Genomic DNA, 25,792 nt, shown 5'->3' with positions numbered 1-25,792 from the left:
TTTTTTTTTTTTTTTTTACAAAAAAACCATTAGTTAAACCAATTCTACAAATATTTCCAAACCTATTCATCATTGCAGGAAATAGCTTTTAGGTAAGCCTTTGACTTCTTTTGTATTCTACATTTGTGAATTTTTAATTTTCACTTTGGGCTCATCTTTATATTCTGATGAGAAGGATGAGTCTGTTAAAAAGGAAGCTGGACAACTGCCTGGTGCAAATAGCTTCTTGAATAGCAAATGAACACGGTCTTCACCTTGGACGTATCAGATGCTTAAAATGACCACACCGGAATACATCAGTTTGATGGTAACAGGACTGCTTCCAAACTAAAGGGCTTTCAATCTATTTTGAAGCGAGGGGGAAAAAAGGATTTGCCAAATGGGGATAAAAACCCAAACGTACCGCATACATCCCCCCTAGTCTTCAGTCCCTTGATGAGTATGTGCAATTATGGACACTGGTTCTAATGAGAATCTCCTGGTGCAGAAAACCAGTTTCACTAACAGGTTAATGAGCAGGAATGTTCCCAGGATGAGGTGACAGTGGAAAAGGATCTCCTCTAGCCATCTGTCAAGTGCGGTGATGCTGCAGACAATGCTGGAAGGTTCCTTTTAGATTGTTTATATAGAGTTCTATGGTGTGGCAATTTAAGTAGGACTTGTTTACATAGGCTTTTACCAGTGTACCATGGTTGATGAAGCCATGCCAGTCCCTGGGCCATTCAAGGCCAAGCAGGGCAGTGGATTTCAGCTTCTGAGGCCCCTTGTGTTGCATCCTAACGTGTGTCTGTTTTCAATGATTTGAAGAAAGAAAGCAGTCTGCTAACCAGAGAAGTACTGATTCATCCAAGGAGCTGAGCTCTTGCAAGGCACAAAGGAGTTGGCTGACCTAACGTTATTTTAGCGTTTTCAATTATTTCATGACAATATAACTAATTATGAGTAAGCTGTGTCTTACCTAAGATTTTTCAATGGAATCTTACAAAAGTTTGTTTTGTTTTGTTTTTTGCTAAGAGTGTATTTGGAGAGTAAGTGTGAATTTCACCTTCTAGTCTGTTTTTGTTTGCAGCACAGATGATGTGTATCAGAGACTATTAATTTGGCACAAGCAGGCTCCGGAATAAACTAAAATGTGTAATTTACCAGCACTGTGGGGGTAGGCATTACCTGTGTGTTTGGTGGGGGTGGGGGGTGGGGGTGGGGTGGGTTAATTAAGCAGTGCTATCTGTCTGCCAGGGGAGGGGAGTAACTTTTTATATAACACTAAACTTAAAAAAGATGAACCCTTAATATCATACTGCCAGTATGTGAAATACACACACATTTCTTTGTTTCCATATCATTTAGGGCATGGACAGCAAAATGTAATCCCCTCTAAAAAAGATCAGTTTAAATTAAAATCAATTAAAACAATTAAAAATTAGTCCCATAATAACATGGTAAACAACTCAAATGGCTTTTTCTTTTTAATGCTAGGAAAAATGTTCACCTTTCAATGGTGAAAGTACTGTTAACACAGGTAGAGAGCAAACAAGGTAAAAAGTGAAAGCACATACAGACAACACACAAATATATATATAAAAATTGACCAGAAATCACAGGACATTTAAGCAATGTTTTCTTAAGTAGAACTATTTTTTTTTTTTGTACTTTAAATAGACTAAAATATTTGGTGTGGGCGGGGGGAAGGAAATCAGTATTTCACAATTTTAACTCGAAAACCAGCTGCAATAAAGCCTCAGCTCATCGTTTAAAAAAAAAGTGGAACCACGTCGTACTTTTGACAACCATAGGATTAAAGCTTACAAAGAACACATCTACCGTCTACATCACAGTGCACAGAGGATGCAGTCTCTGAGGACCACAGGCAAACAACAACAGACTCTGCATCCAGCATATTGCATTACAAAATTAATGCTGTATTAGAACAATCTCACCTCCCGGGGTTGGTGTTCTAGCTGGTAAGCACCTGAGGGGTCGGGGGCCACCAAAACTGAGGGCACTGCTCAGTCTGGATCAGGACACCCAATTCCTTCACCTGCCATTGGCTGATGCATTCGGTAATCTCAATACAACATTCACTGAGAATAAACACTACATTCTGGCTTCCTGAGCAGGACAGTCTGGGGAATGTAGCAGAGGACAGAGCATGAAAGGCCAGATTTTCCCTCAAGCGAAAAGAAATCCACAATACCACTCAGTTTTCTCTTACTGTTAAGAAAAGTCAAACTTCAGATGAGATTTAACCCCATCAAGACATGATTTGTACTTCCATACACACACAGTTTCTGAAGAACTTCACTATCTAGTTGCCTCTTCTCTGTTTCATTAAACCCCCGGTTACCTTCCCTGGATTCCTAAGTGTTTGTCTCACCACCACGTTGGGTCCATAGCAGTTATTGGTTACAAATCTCACATTCCACCCAAAGTAATAAGTGATTGGAGGACACCTATCCAAATATTGGAAATGTTGACAACCCGAAGACAGCTGAATGTAATTCCAACGATTACAACGTTTAAGGGAGTGAGGGTCAATCACAAAAACACCCCGGGTGACTCTTCCTCCCGGTGTGCCCAGGACTTCCCCTGGTTTGGAACAAAAAGTCCCTCAGTCAGGGAATGCCTCAGTCCCAAGCACCCCAGGGCCGTCGGTCACCTTGGGTGCACCACTCACTCTTCCCTTAGGATCACTAGGGAAAAGAATTTTCAAGAGCAGAAAGCTACCTATGCGGGCATCAGCTCAAAAAAATTTTTGAGGACACTTACTAACGGCTAGCTCCTAGTAAGTCCACGCATACCTTATTTAACGGGGTTGATTTTAATAGTCGGTAGTACCCTAAGCAAATGAGTGATCAGTGTATGTAAAAGTTCATGCTTGAAACCTGTTTTCAGACAAATCCTCTAAAGGTCCTTCTCGTTTTGTCCAGTTATATAGTATTTCACTGAATCTTCTTGAGATTTTCAGAGCTAAATGAATAAATCAGTTTTATATGTCTTTTCATTCTCTTTTTCTAGGTGAAAAAACTCTTTGCCAAGTATTTCCCACATCCTTGCTTCATATACTGCCAACTGGAGATATTCCCCTCAGACTATAAAGGCCCTGAATTGTTACTTTTAACAGCGTTCTGCCAGAAGGTCTGGCCTTGGGAAGAGATGGCAAATAGTATTCTCAGATATGAATGTTTTTATTTTGCCTACAGTGCTGTGATCTAGTTCAACTGCACAACTGCTTTCATTGTACTCTTTCGTTTTTCTTGTTTTGCCCTCTTATATCAAAACGGTTAGTGTCACAGCTTCACTACCACTAATAAAAAAAGGATACATATATTTATGCCTTAAAGGTCAGGGTCAGAAAACCAAAAATGAAGCCTGAGGTAAAGTTGGTCTAAAAGTGACCAACTTGGGTTCTGCGTTTTGCCAGAAACAGGATTTACAAAACAAAACAAAACAAAAAAAACAAAACTTATATCCATGCAGGTTACCTACTTGCTACATATGTGATTATTTCCCCCAATTTTCATTAATCTGTATGTATATTAGTTACATAAACCAAAAAATGACTACATTCTTAAAGCAGGTACATACACTCACCAGAAAAGCACCCTATTCTTTCTCACCGATGTATTTTTTTTTGAATAATCCAAGAATGTGAATGACGAGACTGACATATTTCTTAAGGGACTTATTGAAAAACGGAAAATCTCTTTGGGAGAAAAGACTTTAGTAAGACTTCTATCCCTACAGACAGATGCTGAGAATCAACTTGCTGCTACGGCATTGTAAAGGGTAGAACTTAATATAGAACCAGAAATATGGCAAGTTATCTAGTGACTAACAGCATAAAATAGCCAAGAGTTTTAAAGCCACAGAGAGAAAGAAGAAAAGTGGAGTGTGAGATGGAAAATACATAATGAAGTATTTTTAGAATGCTAAAACTTCACTTTTGTCCCTTTATCAATATATTATGGATTTCATGGTTCAATAAATTATCTTTAATTAGAAATAGGAAGTAAATGCCTAACCCCCCACCCAAAAGAGCAAACTGAAAATTCTGGAGAAACTAAGAGCTTTTTTATTCTTTCCTCTTTTTTTGGAGGGTAGTACATCATTTCCCAGGAACTGTTTTGAAGAGAAATCTAAAAGTCCTTTGTCTGATATTCACGAATCCTTCTCACTGCCATTAGCATCAGCATTATTCTTCCAAGGGCCCTTACATCTCAACCAGTGGCTAAAATTTGGGGTCTATTATGGATCTCATGGCAGCAAACCAATCGATGCTGAAGATAACTTAGGCTAACACACTCTGGTCAGATCCTCTGTGAATCAGAGACGACCCAAAGAACTTTGGGAAATCCAGTTCTGTTGAGCACAGCTAAGAAAATTAGATCTGAACCACCTTCGGCCGCAACTACAGGAGAACTTGACTTGGTGGTGCTACTTCCCATGGTATCTGAAGCAGCTTAGCAATCTTAAACCAAGAGGAAAAGAACAGGGAGAGGCAATCCAACATTAAAAAAAAAAAAAAGTTAATGCTAAACTAGTACCTTCCAGAGACCACTGGATATATAATAATGAGTGGGTGTCTGCTGCCGCTTTGATGTTCATGAATTCCAGTTACGATTCTTAATTATCAAGCTGCCTAAAAACGGCATACTAACTAAACCACCAAATCACGACTCTGGCAGAATAAATAAATTACTCTGAAGATCTGAAAGGAAAACGTCTGCAAGCATATTAGGAAACTTTTACTGAGATCAGAGATTTAAACAACAGAATCATTCAACGGTGTTAAGGTGTAAGCAGATAAATGACCCCTACTGTTCAGGTTTTTCTAGGAGTGTGTATGTATACATAAATGCATACACATGTTAACAATTTATTTCCTACTAAAAAGATTTAAGGCAGTTATGCTATATATAAAGTTACCTATAATATCCAAGATAAAACAGTTCCTACTCAAGAAATTACATAAACACATTAGACAAGTTCTTATCATAAAGGCTATTATGAGGTTGTCTATATCTAGTATAGCTGACATTTCCTGGTTGAGGCTCCAAACACAGGAATTCCACTCCAAGAGATGATTTGTCCCTCAATCCCCAAGCATAAAAGGTAGTCTGAACAGATAAAGGAAGATATAAAAGGAACTCAATAGTAGGATTCTGACTACCTCTAGAGACCACTCACTACCGTCGTTACTCTTGATTGTACTAAATACAACAATCCAATATGCTCCAAGGTGGAAATGGGCTAGGATTATAGGAAAATCATTAGCTGCAACTGCTGGAAAAGTTCCTAATCCTAAACATAACTTAAAATACAATCTATAACTCATGCCATTTGCTAGTCACAAAGACATTTAACTGGAGGGAATTTCTGAGCCATTTGTAAGATTTAATAAGTGATTGACCAAGTGGAACAACATCTACCTTCATGGTGAAGAAAGGACCCTGGTATGAAAAGCACCATCCTTTTTGGTCTTTAGTAAAGTTCAATGGAGAGAAACATTCTGATGTCTGCAGATAAAACATGGCTGGCAAGGAAGAGGGCAACCAGCAAGACCACAAGGGATACATTCTGTTATGAGAAGGGGAGGAAGAATACAGTTCAGTTGATGTATATCAAGAATTTAGCCAAGTAAAGCTCATGAAGCAAAGAAACTGGGCAATAATTTGTCATGTCTGAACCATCAATGAGTTAGATCAGAGTAAGAGAAAAGATCATGCGTTGCTTATGTCCACAGACTACCTAGTTATCTAAAGAGATACAGGAGAAATGGTGTGGAAGGGGGGCAGTCTGTGAAATTATCATGTGCAGCTATGAAAGTATCTGAACATACAGACAAATTTTAAGTAAGGTGAACATTTTCTGTGTTACTTTATAACTCCCCATCAACCAGACCAGGAGAGTACTGAGTACTGAATAAATGCTCAAGTGTTTAATTATTAAATAATAATTCAAAAAAGACAAAGATCTTAAAGGTATATTTGGACAGCTTTCGGAAGAGGTAGAGAAACCAACTGGGCCTATATAATCTTTCACTTGATTTCAATTAGCAAGAGACCAGACTGATTGTTTTTCACCTTCAAAGTCTTAGTCTTGATTGAAACCGACCTAAAAGGCACAAATAAATTGAACTTAAAATAATTTTGACAAAGGAGAAAAATCTGGTAAGTTCAAAGGCAGGTGAATCAAGCAAAACTGATATGGTTTAAGGTTAAGAAAAATGCTAGATATTAAACAATTTGCAATTATGTACTTAGAATACAGAATAAGAGTACCGAATAAGAATATTTTTTCAAGAAAAATTAGGGAGATTTCCTTCTGGCAGAGTGAAAGGTCCTGAGAGAGGAGTAACCCCACAGCTTGAGGGCCAGGACAAAATCCTAGCCATCTTTTCATTACTCAGCACCTAGCGCCGTGGCTGGGTAAAGGGCAGACATCAATAAATGTTTACTGAATGAATGGATGACATAATGTATAATTAGTATAACCGGTCTAGGTCGAACCTCATCAGGAAGGTTCCCTGAAGTAGGAGAAAAGAACACAAGCAGGGTTGTTCCAAAGGTGGGCCGAAGTCCACTCATTTGTTTTAATCCTAAAGAGTGCTTACACAGACTTTTCAAACTTTTTTTTTTTTAAGCCGTAAAAAAAAGAAATCTATATAAACTCCATTACAGAATAAAAACGAAGCTGCCACTGGTTAAACCAAAGTCAATGGGGACGTCACCAGCCTCCAATTCCCTACGGCGGCTCTCAACGGACTTGACTGCAAACCACCATCCATCTTAGAAGTGTGATGGAAAAACGTGTTCACTCAGTTCTCACGTGAAACCAAGAAGGTTACCAGCCCTGTGGAGGGGGAATTCTAAATAATGCTGGCTCATTTAAATAGAGACAAAATTCAACATGGAGAACTTATCACTCAGAAGAATGAAAACAACCCCAATAAGGGGGGGGGAGGGGAATCAACAAAATTTAAGCTGCAGTAGACAAAACAGAATGCAAGAAATAGCGTCTCCTAAAAAGGCATGTAAGATTACTGAACACCAATGGAGTCAACTGCTGGACAGGTGTTAAGTGCTCAGTATAACAGGTATTTCCAAAGAGCTGAGTCCCAGTTTAATATTGTAGGGGATGAAGCCCAACACAGCTGCTGGAACGCTGTCCTTGGCACTGCTTCGCTAAACACCTCCATCCAAGACTGACGAACTGCCAGGCCCTTCTGCCACTTCCGGAGTTGTTCTCCGCCCCCAACACTGTTCCCTGACATCACTGCAAGTTCTTGGGGGAAGTTAAAGCCTTCCAAAGGGCAGAGGCTGCACTGGCTCTCTCCAGCCCATCTGACAGTAGTCCTCCGTGGGACACAGGAAGCCGTCTACCACGAAGTAAGGCCACCCTCAACTATTATATATTACAGAACCCTTCTGGTCCCCAAGTTTGGATCTGGGCAGAGACTTCTGTGTAAGCATGAAGACCTAATAGGGAGTTTCCTTCACAATGAACCTTGGCATTTGATGCCTTTCTCCTTGCCAGGAGTGCCAATCTCCCAGGCTCTCCCCATGGCCTGCTCCCCTTCTCACGTCAAATGTCAGCTCAAGCATCACTTCCTTAGAGAAGCCTTCCTTGCTATGCTCCACCACAGTTCCCTGCTTATCTCCTTCACAGACAAGTGAGCTGATTAAGGGTTTATAGTAACTGATGTCTCAGCCATGGCAGGGACCGGATCGGACTTGTTCACCTTTACCCAAAGCAAAGAAAGTTCCTGGCACACACAAACAGGTGCACAGTAACTATTTGTTGACAGAATAAAAAACTACTATACCAAGTCTGCATGACCACATACATGTACACACAAATATAGGAAAATGGGGGAATACCTAGTAGAAAACAATCAAATGCTGAGAGTATTGAAAATGATAGAGTAGAGACAGCTGAATATGGTTTCAAAGAACAAGTACCAAAGGTATCTATGTCCAAAAATCTGAAAATTTACTAGGAGGGGGTCAGGAGTGGCTATTTCCCTTTTCTCAAGAGATGCAAACAAGAACTATTTAAACGGCAGAGTCAACATTAGACATAAGGATTATTTGCCACCGAATGGACTGCCAACAGAGCTTCTGGAATCTCCTCTAGCCACAGAGCATAAAATGTCATTGGTTATAATATAAACAACCACACATTCAGGATTAGTTAAGAACAGCTCAGACTGTAGGTAATTATAGGCTAAAAAACTTGCTCAACTGCTTCTCCCCCAATGTTTAAAATTCTGAATTCATAATTATGTAAAATAACATAGATTTTACAAATTTAATACAACATACTTTAAAAACAGATGGCCCTTATCTGCTGATCATACCTCAGCATCACTTCTGTAGGTATTCTGCAGAAGCAATTACATTTACAAAAGGTCCATTTCATAATACAATCTGGTAACGAAATCAAATGAAAACTCAGAGAGCACTAGGTCTGCTATTGAAATATTTTAAAATAGCTTTTAAAAAAGAGTGTTTATATCTATAGACTGGCTTTAAAAAAAGGATAAATATACTGAAGTAATTGTAGCATTTCCCTGAAAATAATTATACTGCCATTTGTGTTTTGATGAGGTGTCAGGATAAATCAACAGACTGCTTGGTTACACAAGTCTATTACTATCCGTTGAACTCTGATGTAAGACAAAGGGACTTACCCCGTATGAACTCGTACTGTGCCCCAGAACTAACTGGTGCTGGCAGTATCTGAGCCACCATGACTAGTGATGGATGTCATGCTACACAGTTTTGGTATCAGGGCAAAAGTGGGAATGGAGAAGAGGTCTGGAAAGATTTTCTGCAAAGTTTCCATCTAGTGAGATTTAGCAGTAAATAACACAAAATGAATGTTTAAGACCCACTGAATACATTAAGGTCAAGGATTTCAAAAGTTAATCCACTTTTCTTCCCCCAAGGGTTTATTTTTGGTAAAAGGCAGAAAAATTAGTTTTTCTACAAGGGAAATCTGCTTCTAAATGATAATTTGAAAATCTTGATATATATTATATATTAAAAAAGACGCACAAAAATAACGGAGAAGTGGGAATAACAGATTAGGTACTGTAACTTTATAAAGGCTTGCCTAAATCAAGAAGCAGCACACACACACCTAATTTATGCAAACTAAAAATGTATATAAACAGCACAATACTGTGATACTGGATCATGATACATTACCTGTACACATAACTACTACTGTTATTAATAAACCTTTGGGACACTCAGTTTTATGCCCAACAAGACATCAGTGAAGTCTTTAAAATCTTCTCTTTCTCCTGTATGAGAGGGTATTTCTAGACACTAATTTTCCCATCTAATATTCGAATATAGGAAACTGATTCCACAAGGTGCTTTAATTGATGAGACCTCAAGTGCTGTTTTCTCTCTTGAATTTTTGGACAGTAAACAGTCCATGGGGACCACACACAAATACTATGACAGAAGAGTTGTTACATTAAGTCTTTTGATGGGACTTGAGTGGTGACGAAGCTTTATGACATGCTCGAGCAACGCACTGAAGGGGATCCCATCTGAGTTAATACTTTGTCCAACCACTGTAGAGGTCCATTCAGATGAAGCTCAATCCAGCAAGGAGTGCTCGTTACCGTCTGCCTTCTATTTAAAAGAATACAAGAAAAGAATTATGAAATTAAAACACCATGGCGATGTTTAGCAACATGCATTAAGAATTTAGATAGATTAAAGGGCTGTATATACTAAAACCAACATTCTTTTGAACAAGTATTAAGCCAGGACAGCTATTACTTTGAAAACTATTTAATCCTCAAAGTCTAACAAAATATTTCTAATGACTTTTTTTTGCTTTTAAAGAGATTAACAAAAACATTCTTTTCTCCTCAAATTAAAATTAGGAGGGTGACCTGACTACTTACCATCCGCACTGAGACACCTTTAAGAGTGAAGAGAGTCACTACTGATAATCAGGCTAGGACAACACTCAAACCAGGACTGTCCTAAGCAAACTGGCAGATACAGTCACCCTACTTATTAATCAACCACAGAGCAGAGGATACTCAAATACCAAGTAAAGTCTAAATGGAACAGGGTTCAAATTTCAAGCATACCAAAAAAAAAAAAAAGAATTCTGACCGAAGCTTATCACAGAATGTTCAGAGCTAGAGTTCGGCTTTCCCTACGCCAATGAGCAACAATCCCCGGCTTTTAATAAGAAACACCCCTAGTGTTTTGAACTACAAATCGTTCAATGACATCCTGTCACTTGCACGTACTGATCTGCGTTCTGCCTTATTTATTATATACAGTAAGTCGGTGAGTCAGCTTGCTTCTTCAGTGTGACGGCCCTTCAAGCAGGAGAAAAGGCCATTATCAACTCTTCATCTCCAAGCAACACATGCTCAATAAAATTAAAAACTGTATTTCAAGGGATGTGGTTTTCTCTAGCAGATGGTATCAGTGCCCCACTATACCCTTCAGAGTTTTCAGTGTTCTCTAGCCAACTTCCAATGGTGTGTGTCTGACTTTCTGTGCCTGAGAACTTCTCTGCTCTGGCCACGTGTGCAGCAGACTACAAGTGCTAGGAAATGAAGCTCCCCGGTAGCAGCCCCCACCCAATGACACGGGACCTGGCATTTAAATGCCCAGTTTCCTTTCCTTCTGGGTGGGAGAATTCTGCATGTTCGTTACTGTTTCCCATGTTTTCCTAGGGGAATAGCTCTAATGACCCACCCAATACAGCAGATGGCTTAATAATGCTTTTGGCTGCCTTCCCTCCCCTACCTCACTTCCCTACTTCCTCCTTCCCTACCAGTGCTTCCTCCATTTCCTGAATAAACTCCTTGCATTTGAATCCTTGTCTCAGGGTCTGAGACATACACTGAGACATGCTGATATGCGATTTCTAAAACATGACACGTGGAACATAAAAAGCACAGTCTCAAATCTGACCCGTACAAACTCACTATCTTATTTTGATTTAGATAGTACACTTTGGTTTACACAGCTTAAAATTGCACCGGAACACTTCCCAAGTTAACTCACATCATCCCGGAGGCAGAGGCAGGACTGACCCTTATCCATCTTCCCCTCTGTTCTTCCTGTTGTTTGTCAGAGAAAGCTCCTCCTGCCTTCTAGCTCTCACTCAGATCAGGCTTTTGCCAAGATCACTTTTAATTCTGATTCTGTCATTTGCTGAATTCTGCGTATTTCTCGGTTTGTTTTCAATCAGATCATTTATTACTAGATTAGCTGAATCTTCAGGAATAATTCTTAATCCAGGCCACTGAATAGGGGAGTAGGTTTCACTCTTTTTATTTGGGCACAGAAATGCACGCGAGACATTATTTATCCCCTATTTACTCACTTCAGTACTGACTCACTTAACTCAGATATCTTTCTCACTTAAATAGAAATTCTTGCACATCTATATTTCCTGTTTACTACATTTCCTGATCTTTATATTGGCAAACATGCTGGTACTACAGAAACTGAAAAATAGTTTTAGAAATCTACCCATTAGCTCTACCTCCTCAGCTCCAGTGTCATTAAGGATAAAAGGTTCCTGGCAACTACCAAGAGTTCACAGATCTAGAAGTACCTGACATTATTCAGATCTGTAAATGTTAAAGGAAACTAGTTTATTACCCAAAGCAGATATATCTCTAACTCTATGCCAATAAAAACATATTGTATATTACTGCTTCTCATAATTACAGATTTTAAATTCTCTCTGGGTTTAAGAATGGCAGAGTCCACACAGTGCACGAAGGGCAGCATCTCTCTCCAACAATTGAAACTGTCCTTAGCAGGAGAGCTACAAACAGACGTGGAATTCTTCCTGCAGTTCATGTTTAATTGCACTAAATTTCTACTACCATGTTCTGTAATATTCTCATCTCACGAAGAAAAAAAAACAAACATGTGACCTAAATGCCTGGTATCAGATAGTGCCATCTGAATCTAATTTTTAATACCAACTCAGGCCAATTCAAGTCCATGGCAAAAAGCAACTCTGCATTCTGTAAAGGCATCATACCGCAAAAGGGAAATGATTAAATGAATTATTCTACTAATGTAACTTGGACAAAATAATGACAAGTCTTCAATCTAGGATAGAAATATATATTTTTATAAAAGTATTCAACCAGCAGAACTCAAGTCTCACCCTCTCAAGAGGCACACACCTCCCAAAATTTGTTGAAGATAGAAAATCGAGTCCAAATGAAATGAAATACATTCTGAAGGGCCCAAACTGCCAGATGAAAGAGGAATACTATTGCTCTGCTATATGAATGCCTTCATATGCAGGTGCTCAGAGTAGCAGTATGAGCTGGAGAAGGACTAAGTATTTTACTTATAGTTCTAGCCTTAAAGATGCTAAGGAAGTCTTCCCTTTCTCTGATGTGGAATCCAATCCATTGTTTAATATGGCAATAACCTAATCTATCTTATCCCCCGATGACAAATTAGCTTCTGTAGAACTCAATTATGTAACTGTTACTACTATCCTTGGAGAGGGTGTTGAGAGTCAAGGAGAGCTTTCTTCAAGTCCCAACTCCACCACTGACAAAGTGTCCTTGGGCAAATTATCAAATCTTTTCTAAGCCTGTTTCCAAATAGGTATTAGTTTGAACCATTTTTTGCAACCGTATAAAAAAAGGGAGCACAGAAACAGTAATTCTTAGCCAGGCTGAAATGTGTGACGTGCTGCAGTGAAAACAAGGCCCCAGTGCCTGACACGGGACAAGTACGCTCTTCTATCTACCTCTCAACCTTATAGTCAGCTGGTCTCAACTCAGCTGTCCAGCCGTATTCTTCTTTCCCTTCTGAACTCCAGTCGAACTGAACTGCATTCTCGTGTCAGGATGGTAGTTTCCCAACCACTCCTGCCTAACTGAAATGCCACGCACCTTTCAGAACCTAGATCGTGTGCCGTCTCTACCAGAAGCCTTCCCAGAGCCCCAGTGAAGATGTCTCTCCCTCCCTGCATGAACTGACATACGCCTTCAAATATACCCCTTTGATGGTACTTCACACCCTGCATTATGTTTCAGTGCGCGTCTGAACAGGTCTTAAATCTGCCTTCTGCGATGCCAGCCCAGGCATTTGCAGGAGTTGTGAGTGCAGAGACCTTTAACTCCCTTTTGTTATTTTGCACAAACTCTGCTGACTCCATAACCTTAAGGAAAATAGATACATGGGAACTTCAGGAGATGCAAAAAAAGAATTACATTGTGGAAATTTAAGAACTGAATATGTATTTCATACCGGTATTCTGCTCCCCACCCTTTCACAAAACTCATTCTTATGGTGCACATTCTAGTTAGTTGATACACGGCTTCAAAACCCTGATTAACAGACTGAGCCAGAAGAGCAGCAAATTCCTGGTTGTTGAAGATCTTCAGATTACAGCCTATGATTGAAAAAAGTAAAAACTGTGTAAAAAGAATATCACTGTAAGGCAGTAATTTTTAAAGGGCGACAGATCTTTAAAAATGAGCATGCAAATCATCCCCCGATTCCTAAAATTAACAGCAACTAGAAAAGCTCAGCAAGTTGATAGGGTGGGTCGACTGACACTGGTGTATCCATACCTGGTGGAATCTTACACACTGTTGCGGGGTGCCACCCGTATCTCTGATTACAGTTGGGGCTCTGCACAAAGATTGCACTATCACTTAGGCACTCAGCAAAAACTTCTCCACCTATGTAATATAAGCGCACTCCTCTCCCTAAAACAAAATACATATGGGATTAGTTTTATAACATTTCCTGTTTCAGCATGACTTTGGCAGAGTCTCTTCTTGGACGAGTATTAAAATGATGGAAGCTATTTTGATAACCCTTCCCACAGCGATGCTTTTCTGAAGCCTAACTTTGAAACATACCACTCGATATTTTTCCAAGTATTTTTTAACAAAGATTTTATTGATTTCAAAATATAACACATGCTTATCAAAAGTATTTTGACAATGCAGAATAGTACACAGCTAGTAAAATAATTTCATACAAATTATGTATTATTTAAAAATAAGTAAAAGAAGTTAAGTTTAAAGGAATTAACTCTTTAGATAAATATGCCTTCACTATAATAAATAGTATTTCCTTAACAATGCCACTAAGGTTAAGAAAAAAAGCAAATAAAAATCAAGACATTGGAATCATCTGCCCTTTTTAAAATTATATATTAAGGTGACAACCAAATCCCTAGACAGATAAGCAGAATTAGGTAAGGAAAGAATAAGCTGGGAGATTTTAATAGACTTCTTTCAGAATCTAACAAATCAAATACATACAAAATATCAGAGACAAAAGGACTTAAAAAAGCCAACCACGAAAGGCAGAGACCTAAGACAGCACCTAAGGTTCTCACCCCTGGTGTGTATACATCTGTATTAGTCAGTCAACCATGAACCTAGGTGCCGCTGTTAAGAAGGAGTTTTTCCAGATGTAATCAAGATCTCAAATCAGCTGACCTCAAGACGAGGCAATTCTCTCTTGGTGGGCCTGACTTAATCAGGTGATATCCCTTAGAAAGGACTGGGCTGTCCCTGGTGAAGGCGGATTCAAAATGTGAGCGAGAGGGTTCAACAGCAGAGATTCTCCGGGGCTCACTGTGAAGACGGAGGGTCCATGGGGCAAGGAATGCTGGTGGCCTCTAGCTGCTGAGAACAGCTTCTAGTGGCCAGGCTGCAGGAAATGAGGCCCTTGGGGCTACAACTTCAGGGAAGTGGACTCTGCAACAATCATGAGCTCAGAAGAGGACCTCAAGCTCCAGACGAGAACACGGCCCAGTCCACAACATGGTCTCCCTTTCTGAGACCCGGAGGAGACTCCTAGCACATGCCTGGACTCCTGACCCGCAGCAACTGTGACATCACAAATTTGTGTAGTTTCAGGCTGGTAAGTGTGTGGGAATGTGTTATGCGACACAAGAAAACTAACCTACAGGCCAGATTTAACACATAAACACCCTGCTCTCATGACCACAGACCATTGTAAAACCACCAAACATGTCCTTGACCATGAGGAAAAGATTAAATCCAAACAGGAGAAATTTTCCAGGCTATCGTCTCTGATCAAAACCACCCGGTAAGTTAGAAATCAAAAGTAAAAAGACAATCCAAGAATTACAGCAATCTAAGATTGTGTAGAGAAGTATATATGGTAGAGAAAACCTTCTGTTATCTGATGCAGAACCCCAATTAAAACACAGGCAGAAACAGAACTATTTAAGGGCCGGGTGGGTATTTGGAAGCCCTCCTTACCCACAAGACACCTAAGATTACATAAAATTTACACACCACGCAAGATCTGAGAAATTCCACACAGAGCCACGTCACAGCCCTGCATAGAATCACACTTGCTGTTTAGTGACCAGCATTATTTCTCACAAGAAGCGGTGGTTAATTCATCAGAAACAGAAGCAAACCATTGTTAAAAGAGGTTCCTTTAAGGTAATGAGAACTATGTTCAGTTATATTAGTGGCACTCAAACTTTTTTTTACCTCACTGCCAAAAAAATACTGGAGACCCCAAAGAGTCGCTGTTTATGTGGATTGCATCAATGGAAACTTACCACATTCGATATTAAAACTGAGATTCAAAAAAAATGCATTAATTCATTTAGAAATCTAAATAATAAACCTATTACATTTCACATAAATAACATGGTTATGAAAAATAACCATTTCCCCTCTCCCCCAAAACTAGTGAGAAGAGCAATGCTTTACATTTTTGCAACTCTCTCTAATGCCTGGCTTAACAGAAGAGAGTTGGATTCTCGGCAGATCCTACATGCAGTTGCTTGCAAAATCACGTCTTGTAGCTTCTGGAATATTTCACTGTACATTCACGAGTGAATGAGAGTGAAAAAGGCTAATAGGATCTTAGTAGCATGATGAAAATAGTTTTGACCTCACAAACGTGCTAAAAGGATATCGGGACTACTACCTTTTGAGATCCCTTGATTTATTTTTTCAACTATGTATTAAATAGCAGTTCTTGTTTAAAATCTCTTGCTTCAGATTAATGGTGAGCAGATTTAATTACTTAATATATGAACTCACGGGAGGGAGAAATACTAGGAGATGTCAACAAACTGAAAAAAAAAGTCATGATTTGTTAAAATTATAATTCTGAAATATGAACACGACAATCCTACGACTGGTACAGACTCAGCAAAGTAATTTTAACACCTTTTTTTTTAATTGACGGACCTCCCAGTATCAAGGGTGCCAAATACAGGGAAGCCAGTGGCAAGAGTGGGATCTGTGAAAGCAGCGAAGCCGTGCACGGACACTGACAGAGGCGGCAGGCGACTGCACACAAGCCCTTGATGCGGTAAACCACACGGTGCTCCCACTATGAGTATGCGGCATCGGTTCTTCACACAAGGGAAAAACACATACCTATATGTCTTCTTGTCATTTCTACAGTTGCATTTCGGTTGACGTTGGAGAGCAACCCTAGGCAGAACCTCTCTGAATTGGATGGATCTGTGAAACCGTCTACAGTGAGTGAGGGCTGTGACGCGTGGAAGGTCTCGCCGACCCTCTGGTTTAATTCATAATATGCTATTGAACACCAAAATGCAGGTTCTGAGTAAGTAACTGGCTGCAAATCTGGGGAAAAAAACCAAACCCATAAAAGCAAGAAATGTTGTGTGAACAGTTCAAGCCAAGAAGAGACTGAATATCATCAGCTATCTGTAATGTGCTCTACACCAGCCTCCCCTGGCTACTGCTCAGGAAGCTGACTGAAACATCTACACCACAGACTCCGGTCTCCATTAGCTCATACCAGATTGTCAATGTTTCAGATTTTCCCCATCTCATACAGTCATCTAATCTTCAAACACCTTCTTTAGACTTTACGGTGGGTCATGTTCTACTAGTAGTTTTATCCAAGTTCATGTTCAAATATAAAACCATCGCAGGCAAAGTACATCAACTTGCATAATAAAACTAATTTGGGGGTAGGATGAAGTGGAATAAAGCTGGAGCAAGGACTGAGTTAAAAGCCAAAAGATAGAAGAAAAATTCTATCATAATAATAGGATATAAAATACGACATATTTTTGACATTGTTATTTTAACAGGAGATTCTCCGTGAGTTACCCTAGTTACAAAAATAAAAAACCCATGCATACACAAGGAACAGAAAGTAATAAAACACAAAAACCATGCAAGTGAAAACAGAATATGGAATCAAAAGAATTTACATATTTAATGGGAAAACTAGGGCCACATGAATTTAACTTCTATAATTTTGATTAAAAGACACAAGGAGGGGTGCCTGGGTGGCTCCGTTGGTTAAGCATCTGCCTTCTCAGTGGGGAGTCTGCTTCTCCCTCTGCCCCTCCTGTGCTCTCTCTCTCTCCAATAAATAAATAAAATCTTTAAAAAAAATACATAAGGAATATCATGAAAAATATGAAAATTTTTCCTAATGTGTGCAGAAACTGAAGAGACATTGTGAAATACTGAGGTAAACTGAAGGACAAGAATTAACTACACAATGTACACACAAACACACACCCCCCCTCCCATACCCTGTACACATGTGTGTATACATACATATACATATATATAGATATATACCTCATATTAATAACTGCTATTACAAAATACATCCTAAAATAAACATACCCATATAAATCTAGCCATAATAGGTCATAACACTTTCCATGAAGAATATGATTTCCATGAATAGAAAGATTAGGTTTGTATGCTCATCTGTGCCAACAGAAAACAGTTTTAGTAGTATTAAGGCAAATTACCATTTTTAAAAAGCACAAATTTGAACAATCATTTGATTATTCATTGGGATCCACTTCTCATATATATGAAAAGTAATTATCAGAGAAGACATGTAATTTACTCACATAGTGTAAAGCGGTGGGGGGAAAGTATTTGCAACTTACCCAAACTATGATTAACGGGGGAAAGAGTAGTAGGAGATAGTTCTGCTGGAGATCCTGAAACAAAAGGATTCAATCTTATAATAGATGTGCAAGTATTTCCAGAACTTCTGACCAAATAATAAATGAATAAAATGAGGATACATCTGGTTGTAATTAATGATCACAAATAATACACGTAAGTTACATCCTAAGAATTCAAAATATGCAAGTGCTATATGGGAATTTAATTTTGAAGGTTTCAGTATATACAAGGTACAAAAGAATATAAACAGTCCTGGTTTCTAGCCACCCAGTTCCCCTTCCCAAAGGCATCCAATGTTGCCAGTTCTTTGTGTACTCTTCCAGAAATAGTCTATGAATCACACAAGCAAATATATTTTTCTGTACCCCCCCCACCTTGCTTTTTATATACAAATAGTAACAGTTCTGAACTTTGCTTTTATTCTACTTACTGATTCAGGAATGCTGATGTGTCCTTATTTCTCTCTCCTTCTCTCTATATATTAGCCACATAAGCTTAAATTATGGTGTATTATGATCCTATACTGATAGATACTCAGACTATCTTCAATCTTCTGCTTTATGAACCAAGACTGCACTGACTAATCTTGTATATTTTGCATACTTTCAATCATATCATTCTCTTAACCGAGAAACCGCCAGGTCCAAGGGCTATACAACCGTGATTTTGATAGATTTTGCCCAAACTGTCATCTATGGGGTTGTACCAGTTTACAGTCCCAGTAGCAACTGGTGTTACCAGGATGAATGGTGTTAGCTCATATGTTAGCACTGATCGGTGAAAACATGGTTTCACAAGTATAGTTTTAATTTGTATTTCACTTATAAATGACATGGAGCAAGCAGCTTTATACTTCTTTATATTGCAGTTCCTTTGTGTGAATCTCTTGGCTCATGCTTCTGTAGTGATGTGGATCACTCTTCTCACTGATTTCTAGAAGGCTCTTTATGTACTCGGGCTATTAGTCCTTTTATGTTATGGGTTGTAAATATTTGGTCATCTCTCTTATGACTCTTCGTAATTTTGATTAAGCAGAATTAAAAAAACTTTTCATGTACTTTATCAATCATTTTGGGGTGTCACACTTTGATAAAAGGTCATGACAGCTGGATATTCTTGACTTACTCTTAACTTTAAGGAGATACTTCTAGTATTGTCCCATTAAGTATGACGCAGATTTGGGGATGAGAGATAAAATTCCTTTTTTAGCATTTTTGCATCAATAATCTCAAACAGGAGGGCCTGGGCAGCTCAGTGGGTTAAGCATCTGCCTTTGGCCCAGGTCATGATCCCAGGATCCTGGGATCAAGACCGGCATCGGGCTCCCTGCTCAGGAGAGAGTCTGCTTCTCCCTCTGCCCCTCCCCTTGCTCATGCTCTCTCTTCTCAAATAAATAAAATCTTAAAAAAAAAAAAAATCTCAGAAATACTGGTCTACAGATTTACACTGTAAGTGCAATGTTACACTGCCTCAAGAAGACAATCTAGAACCTTTATGTCTTTTTTTATGTTCTGTAACAGTTCAGCACTGTAATAAAACATTTTTTAATAGTTTGGTAGAATTCCTGTGCAAAATTGTTTGCAGTCAATAATTTTCTAGGGTTTACCCTAGGATATTGCTCTACTTCTTCTATGAAAGTTCACTGTTATTTTCTGGAGTCAGTTTTGGTAAATTATATTTCTTGGAAAATTATCCATTTCTTCCAGTTTTGGGTAAACAGGTTAAACCTAATCAAGAAAACAATGGGAGGGGGCAGAAATGCATAAAATAAGAAAAAAGAACCACCACAAACACAGAGAAAAAACAGAATTATTCAGAGACTACTTCACTCAATTCCATATAATTAAATTTTAAAACACATTTGTAGCAAATGCTGTTAATTAATGTAATTACAGAATACATTGTTTTCTGATCATCTTTTCTACATATCTTCGGAAAGTTATGTAAAAAAGCATGCATACTTCAAATATCACAGCAATGGTGTGGCTGTAGACTAAGACAGGTCAGACTCCCACCGCTACCCCCACACCACAACAACCACAGCATAAAATAGCAGGTGACACAGGTGGAATGGCAACCCCCAGATAAACAGATGAATCAAAACTACAGAACAGGTAATAATCAGAACAATCTTCCATAAGAAAATTAAGTTCTTTTTTTGTTCCTCAGTTTGAAAAATCTGTTGGCAAGTCACAACAGGTCCAACTAAGAAAGGTCAAAATATATTTAGAACAATGAACTAAAACTCACCATTTCCTGAAGCTGACATAAAATAAACAAAGCTACTGTGAGAAATGGAGGAAACTGCCCAATTACTCATATCTCTTAACTATTGATTCCTCTACTAAATACTTATCACTTATCAGAAGTGACCAGTTAGAATTACAGATTTAGAATGGTTCATTATAATCATACATAAAATTTTAAAAAAGTTAAACTAACAATTCATTAGAAACTTTTTTTGCAAAGAGGCAAATTAATTGATAATTAACCTATTAGTTACTCATATAGTCATGCTGCTACTGAAGTCTGCAACTTCCAGTTATGAGAAGTAATAAATACCCTAGTATTTAGGCAGTGGTTACTAGTAGTATTGGCAGCTAAAACATCTAGAGGAATCCTTGTGTATTTTTGTATACAAATTTGCATATAGTTGTAGAATACATTTTTCTTTTTTTTTTTAATATTTTAAAAATTTGTCAGAGAGAGAGAGAGAGAGCTTGTACAAGCAGAGGGAGCAGCAGGCAGAGAGAGAAGCAGGTTCCCCACTGAGCAAGGAGCCCGATGCAGGACTTGATCCCAGGACCCTGATGAGCCAAAGGCAGAGCTTAACTGACTGAGCCACCCAGGCATTCCAGGATACATTTTTCAATGAGGAAACTTTAGGCCAAAAGGAATGTGTATTAAATTTTTGTAACTGCCAAAGTACCTCCCCAAAATGTTTAGTCCCACCAACAATTTATGAGCTAGTGTTTCTTCACACCATGTCACTACCTTTTGACATTTGCCTATTTGATGGATAGGGTGAAAGAGACTACTCTATATTTTTTAATTTTTATTTTTGTTGTAAATAGTACATTCATATACTTTTTGTCCATTTTTCTATTTATTATTTTTCTTAATTTGTAAGTGGTTTTAAATTTTGAAATCAATTAGACTGGTCATTCGTTAGCAAGTATTTCCCCAAGTTTTTGGTTTCTTTTGATATAGTTTTCAAGGTGACATTAAATTTTTAAATCAGACATTACTTTTTAGAGCAGTTTTAGGTTCACAGCAAAAGTGAGCAAAAATTACTAAGAACTCTCATATAGCCATGTAAACATACATGTATAATCTCCCCTGCAATGAGTACCTAGCACAATGGTTCATTTGTTGTTATCAAGGAAATGACATCGACACATCGTTATCACCCAAAGCCCATAGTTTACATGAGGGTTCATTCTTAGTGTTGTACATTCTATGGGTTTTGACAAGCATATAATAATACCTATTCACCATGTAGTATTATACAAAATAGTTTCACTACCCTAAAAATTCCCTGTGCTCTATTTCTCTCTTCCTCCCCTCTGACCCCTGGGTATCACAGATCTTTTTATTGTGTCTATAGTTTTCCCTTTTCCAGAACATCATATAGTTGGAATCATAAAGTATGTAGCCTTTACAGACTAGCTTCTTTCACTTGCAATATACATTTAAGGTTCCTCCATGTCTTTCATTACTTGGTAGCTCATTTCTTTCTAATGCTGAATAATATTCCATTCTCTGGAAGTACCACTGTTTATTTATCCACTCACCTACTGAGTGCTTCCAAGTTTTGGCAATTATGAATAAAGCTGCTATACACATCCATGTGCACGCTTCTGTGTGTCCATACATCTTCAACTCATTTGGGTAAACACTATGAGCATGACTGCTGGATCATACGGTAAGAGTATGTTTAGTTTGGTAAGAAGCTGCCAATGTGTCTTCCAGAGGAGCTGTACCATTTTGCATCCCCACCAGCAATGAATGAGAGTTCCTGTTGCTCTACATCCTCATAAGCATTTGGCATTGCCAGTGTTTGGATTCTGGCCATTCCAATAGGTGTGTTGGGGTAACATTTTAAATTTTATTTATTCAAATTTGTCAATATTTTCTCTGATGGTCTTATACTTTACAATTTCTTAGTTTATTTTAAAAATTCCTCATTGTCATGTACTAAAAATTACAGGGTTTCATTTTTTACATTTAAGTGTTTGCTCAAATGGAATTCATTTAGTATGAGATGAATTACATGTTCAGCATTTAATTTTATAATTTTTTGGAGAAATTTTAAAATTAGTATGAATTTCCTAAGCAAAATTAATGGCTAAAAATATATTAATAAGTTTGAGTAAATTAGCCAACCATAAAAATAGCACACAAGTGAAACAATAAAAAGAGAATTATTCTTTCAAAAGGCAAATACAAAAGGACTTATAGGTCTTAAATTCATTCCTTTGCTTTCCTATTACAGAGAAAATCCTAAAGAACTGAAATTATCTACTATTTTGTTCTTAGACCAAAAAGGCTTAAAAAGCAAGCTTTAAAAAACCTAATTTACTGAGTACAGACCCATCGCTTTCACAGACCTTTCAGAAAACTGGGAATCATGCTGGGGTACTCCTTCAACCTTGCCCTACCTAATCACCAAGCAAGTCCTACACCTCAGCAATGTATCTCAAAAGCATCCAGAAACCAGCCAGAGGAAGTCTACTGCAGTAGTCAGGAATAGGGTGTCCAGAATCTCACATCCTAGGTGCAAATTTCTGTCACTTTTTAGCTCTTTTTCTATGATGTCCACTGCAGTGTTGTGTTTTTATTTTTAGTTTTTATAAACACTGACCCTTTTAAAATTAAGAGTATAAGTATTACTAGATGAAGGAAATTACATGTAATGCTTATACTTTTTTGTTTTACCTAACTTTAATTTTTTATAATAAACATCCACTTGGTATAGAATTCAAAATATTGCAGCATAATTTCATCTGTAAAATATTCTCTTTTATTTGACATAGAATGGTAGAAATATTAGATAAAGCAAAAAAAGAAAAAAGAAAAAAAGACGTTATATGTAATATGTCAATTCCAGCTCAAAAAATATACATTTTCCTCATGTTTCTTTATTATGTGCTACGCATTTTCAAATTTTCAGTGAGCATGAATTCTGTTTATAAGAATAAAGGTACTTTTCTTTTGCTTTTATTAATAACTTCTACAGGGTTCCCCTTATAATTAGAACGTAGAAGACTGAGAAAAACGCTGGCTCCCAAAATAACCATAAGAAAATATTGGAAACACTAAAACAATTTTATTTTTCTTTAGAGTTACCAAAAAGCTGTAGATCTATTTAAGTCAAAGTGAGCCAGTTTGCAGAGGGGGATGAAGTCTTCCTATGGAAGCAGAGAGTGGGGACCATCTTCATCACTGAGAGCACCTGCCAAGTCTGGACACAGACACACAGGACTGGGCTGGTCAAAGGAAAAACCAACTAATATTCTAATGGCCAAGCGCAGGCAAATGGAATCTGAGAAGCCGCTCAAGCATGGGCATAGTCCTCCTCTTCATCAGCCAATTCTAACCTGAGTTAGCCAATTCTAGCTGAGTACAGGGTAGCACAGGAAGTTTGGGGAAAGGCTGGAAAGCAGCGAGAGATCCTGCAGTCTTGCCATACTCGTATCTAAAAACCTGCCGAGGTAGAGGCTACCCCTACCTTCAAGCCTGTGGTGATCTAACACTAATTAAAACATCAAATCATCACCCATCCAACTCAACTCCTAATCATGTGGAAGAGATCAGATTAAAAGGGGAAGGCTTTCCAGGGGAGAGTATTATCTATGTTACTCTCTAGTATTATTTTAGACGTAATACCCAGCATACAATTAAAAAAACAAACACGAGACGTGCAAAGTAGTAGGAAAACTGACCCTTAATGAAAAGATAAAAGTCAACAGAAGCAGACTACATATGAAGCAGGTACTGGAATTACCAGATAAAGACTTTAAAATGGAAATTGTAAAATTAAAAAATAGATAATCTGACATGAATTCACTGAATTGGCTTAACAGCAGACCAAAAGTAAGACCCACATATAGACAAAGGAGCCAAGGTAAATCAATGGAGAAAGGAACGTCTCTTCAACAAGTAGGGCCAAAACAACTGGACACACGTCTAGAGGAATGGAAGAAAGGGCAGAAATGGTAAATATGCAGGTCAATACAAAAAGTTACTTTTTAATCCTTTAAAAATTAAAAAAACTAAACTTCAAAGTCTAAAGCAAAAATAAGATACTCTGGGGTTTATACACACAGATAAGTAAGACAAATGACAAGGGCAGCACAGAGGCAGGTAGATGGAATTAGTGTTATAAAATTCTTACACTGCCCACGAGGTTGTAAAAATATTACAACTTAACAACCTAAGCAGTCGATGATGAAATTGGGATATACATTGTAATCATGAGAACACTCACTGAGAGAACACTACTAAGTGGTACTGTTAAAAAGTCAAGAGAGTAAATACAATGGATTCAAACATAAATATATTTGATTAATCTGAAAGAATTCAGGAAAATTAAGAACAGAGGAACAAAAACCAGATGGGACAAATAGAAAAGAAACAGTAAAATGGTAACCCAAACCCAATGATATCAATAAAGACACTACATAAAAACAGACTAAATATTCCAATTAAAAGAGATTGATAAAGACATGCAATGCTGTCCAGAAGGAACACATTTTACATATAAAGATACAGACAGACTGAAAGTATAAGGATGAAAGCTATACCATACAACCACTGAAATAAATAAGATATGGTGATGTGAACAGGAGACACATTTTACAACAAGGGTCAATTAATCAGAAGGACATAATCATTCTAAATCTGTGCCAGTTAAAGACAGAGATTCAAAATACATGAAGCAAACACTGACAGGACCAGAATCAGAGCTGGAGACATTAACGCTGCTCTCCATTACTGAGTACAAGTAGAAAAAAATGAGAGGATTAGAAAGATCTAAACACCACCATCAAACATGCCTTAAGTGATGTAGAGAACTCAGCAAGTGCAGAACAGACATTCTTTTCAATTACACGTGGAACTCTTCTCAACACAAATAAGACATGTTGTGGCATAAAATAATTTTTAGCAAATTTCCAAAGACTCACATCATGCACAGTATATTTTGGACTGTAATAGAATTCAGTTAGAAATCCATGAAGTATCTAGAAAATCCCCACAATTCTAAAAAACCAGAGTTTAAAGAGAGTTCCATTTTGTTCTAAATTGGGGTCCTACATCAGTTAGAACTTTCTTGCCATGGCACCGAGAGAGGAACGGACAGCAGGCAGAAGACTGGTAGTTAAACCAACTTTTAGCATCTCATGAATCAAATATGCACATTATCATTGTAAGAAATAATATATATGTATCATTTTGAAAAGTAACAGAATTAGAAATATTAGGTTAGGTTCAAAGCAAGCCCCCAAACACTGAGACGTCTTTTCAATTTTCTTGGGTATATACCTAGGAGTGAAACTGCTGGGTCATACTGTTATTCTATATTTAACTTTTTAAGGAACAATAAACTTTTCCAAAGCAACCCAACCGTTTTGCATTCCCAACAGCAACACATGAAGACTCCAACTTGCCCACTTCCTCACCAAACGCTTCCACTGTCCTTTTCTGATCACAGCCACTGTAATGGGTGTGAAATGCCCAAGTACCCAAGTGAAGTGGGCACTGTGGCTTTGATTTGCATTTATTTCCCTGATGGCTAATGATGTTGAGGATCTTTTCTTGGCATTCACTTTT

General features: G+C 38.0%; 1 protein-coding gene across 7 annotated transcripts in view; it reads right to left on the bottom strand.

Moving 5' to 3' along the window:
* Window positions 1–1,432: 1,432 nt before the first annotated feature.
* The window catches only part of SMAD2 (SMAD family member 2), an 83,152-nt gene continuing 58,792 nt past the window's right edge, over window positions 1,433–25,792 (bottom strand). For 5 of the 7 annotated variants that reach the window (XM_025886416.2, XM_025886414.2, XM_025886415.2 and 2 more), the window contains 5 exons: window positions 17,938–17,991; window positions 16,424–16,636; window positions 13,607–13,744; window positions 13,281–13,425; window positions 1,433–9,650 (listed from right to left, as the gene is read on the bottom strand). In XM_025886416.2, the coding sequence (XP_025742201.1) occupies window positions 9,527–9,650; window positions 13,281–13,425; window positions 13,607–13,744; window positions 16,424–16,636; window positions 17,938–17,991 (674 nt within the window). In that variant the 3' untranslated portion in view covers window positions 1,433–9,526. The remainder of the gene's footprint in view (window positions 9,651–13,280; window positions 13,426–13,606; window positions 13,745–16,423; window positions 16,637–17,937; window positions 17,992–25,792) is intronic. The other 2 variants (XM_025886417.2, XM_073898246.1) reach the window with 2 other exon arrangements.

The sequence above is a fragment of the Callorhinus ursinus genome, unplaced genomic scaffold, assembly GCF_003265705.2.
Source record: "Callorhinus ursinus isolate GAN/ISIS: 27379988/994484 unplaced genomic scaffold, GSC_fseal_2.0 scaffold11, whole genome shotgun sequence".
NCBI lineage: Eukaryota > Metazoa > Chordata > Mammalia > Carnivora > Otariidae > Callorhinus > Callorhinus ursinus.
The sequence above is the reverse complement of the archived record's forward strand: the minus strand, read 5'-3'. Positions and strand labels throughout refer to the sequence as shown.